Raw genomic sequence first — 1,874 nt, 5'->3', positions numbered from 1 at the left:
ACCTTGTATATCAGGGTAGTAGATCATGTAAAGCAACCCCCAACGTAAAGTAGTGGTAGTAGTTTCAGTTCCAGCAAAAAACAGGTCCATGGTGCAAGCGTGTAAGGTACTGAGAGAAAAACTTGAATCGTTCTCCTCGTTCTATCAACGGTCCAAGCAGCAGAAATTAAAATATCTTATATTTCAGTTTGCATTACAAGACCAAAATGAACAAACATGATGGAGATCGAGCACAACACTCACCTTTGCCATTTCTATAAGAAAAGCATCAATATAGTCTCTCGGTGACGCTGGGTTAAGGGTTTCTTTGTGGTCTTTGATCCTGATATCTATGAAGTCCTTTATCACTTGTGTCAGAGTGAACATTGTCTTATGAGGTCCAGGTAGCCACTTCATCAGCCAGGGAATTATGTTGTACATCTACACAATAGGAAGATAGAATTAACCATATTTTAATGACTGAATAAACATTCATATGTCTGTGTGCGCTACATATGAGGCTGTGCATTCAAAGAATTCTGGATTAAAATCTAACAGAGATTCCCACAGCGGCAAAGCTGATGGTAGAAATATAAACCAGAGGGAAAAATATTTGAGGGCAAATTCAGCAAACATTTGTTTGTTTTTTGTTTTGATGAGATAGGTTGAGGTCAGGAAGGCTGATTCTCTGAGATTTTGTTTATCTCTGTGGGCTTTATATTTCCCAGGCCTTAGTTACCTCATCTCTGCCCTTTAGTGTGTTTTAAGTCAGTCTTTGTTTTGGCTCCTCACAACTGATTTGGAATTAGAAATTTTGACAGGAGACTGTTCTCCCAAAAGCATAACTATGGGATGCACACTCCACTAAAACTGAAATTGACATAAGAAAGTTGTCATTTTACAGTAGATTATTAAAGTACATTTATTTAAGACGCTAAAATGCAACTTGTGTATTTTCTGTAAATCGTGATGTAATATGATTTGTGCATGATGTAGCACGGTAGGAAGAGGTTCACCTGTGTCGACATGCTTCCCTGTAAGCGCATAACTTCATTGAAGTTATGAAGAATGGACTGGTACTGCTGATCAGTGTACTCAAATCGATTCCCAAACACCAAACAGCAGATGATATTCGACACAGCATTATTTATCAGTAGCTGGACATTAAAGGGCTTTCCTGCAAAAGAAGACAGAAAATGCGGGGTAGAAGGACCCCGTGTCATAACAAAGCAAGCAAACTCTATTGAATTGTACCAATCAGCCTCATAACTTCAGCTCTATCACAGAGAAAGGTGGTGATCTTTAAATGCAATTTCTTTCACAGTAAAATAGCACAGATGTTTTTTATGCCTTGGTGTTCTGTGAAAGCCTCTGAGAGATACTGGCACTCCTGCTGGATGTATAACTCCAGGTTCTTCTTGCCCAGACCAAAGTTTCTGAGTGTATGAAGAGCAAATCTCCTCTGCTGCTTCCATGGGTAACCATTTGATATCACAAGACCTTTGAACACACAAATACACCGAATTACACTGAATGTAACAAGCATTCGCTTACAGCCCTGATTTGGTGTCTCAATTACGCTTTTGACTGTATTAAACACTAACTATATATATATTTTTAATGAAAAAGAGAAAAACAGAACCTTCATTCCCAAATAAATCTTCAAACAGTGGTACAGTGGGACGATCTATTAAGTCGTCTCCTTGTTGGACCAGGGCTTCTTTCACAAACTTGTAGCTATTAATGACCACGGTTCTTCCACCAAAGATTCTGATGGTGAAAATGTTTCCATATTTCTCTACAAACTGAACAAAGACAGCAGGTAGATTTTGTGGTTCAACAGTACTCAGAGAATAAATACTGCTTCTACATCCATAGTGACTGCAGATAATAGA

General features: G+C 38.5%; 1 protein-coding gene across 1 annotated transcript; it reads right to left on the bottom strand.

Moving 5' to 3' along the window:
- Positions 1-6: 6 nt before the first annotated feature.
- LOC102214329 (cytochrome P450 2J6-like) lies at positions 7-1,838 on the bottom strand (the record flags this gene model as incomplete). The annotated part of the gene is made up of 5 exons (XM_005755884.1): positions 7-141; positions 244-420; positions 996-1,156; positions 1,330-1,479; positions 1,622-1,838. Coding segments are annotated over 5 exons (840 nt in total), but the record flags the coding sequence as incomplete, so codon positions are not given.
- Positions 1,839-1,874: the final 36 nt, after the last annotated feature.

The sequence above is a fragment of the Pundamilia nyererei genome, unplaced genomic scaffold (assembly GCF_000239375.1).
Source record: "Pundamilia nyererei isolate P.nyererei 1_Seehausen unplaced genomic scaffold, PunNye1.0 scaffold04343, whole genome shotgun sequence".
Classification (NCBI taxonomy): domain Eukaryota; kingdom Metazoa; phylum Chordata; class Actinopteri; order Cichliformes; family Cichlidae; genus Pundamilia; species Pundamilia nyererei.
This window is presented reverse-complemented; position numbering and strand designations above follow the sequence as displayed.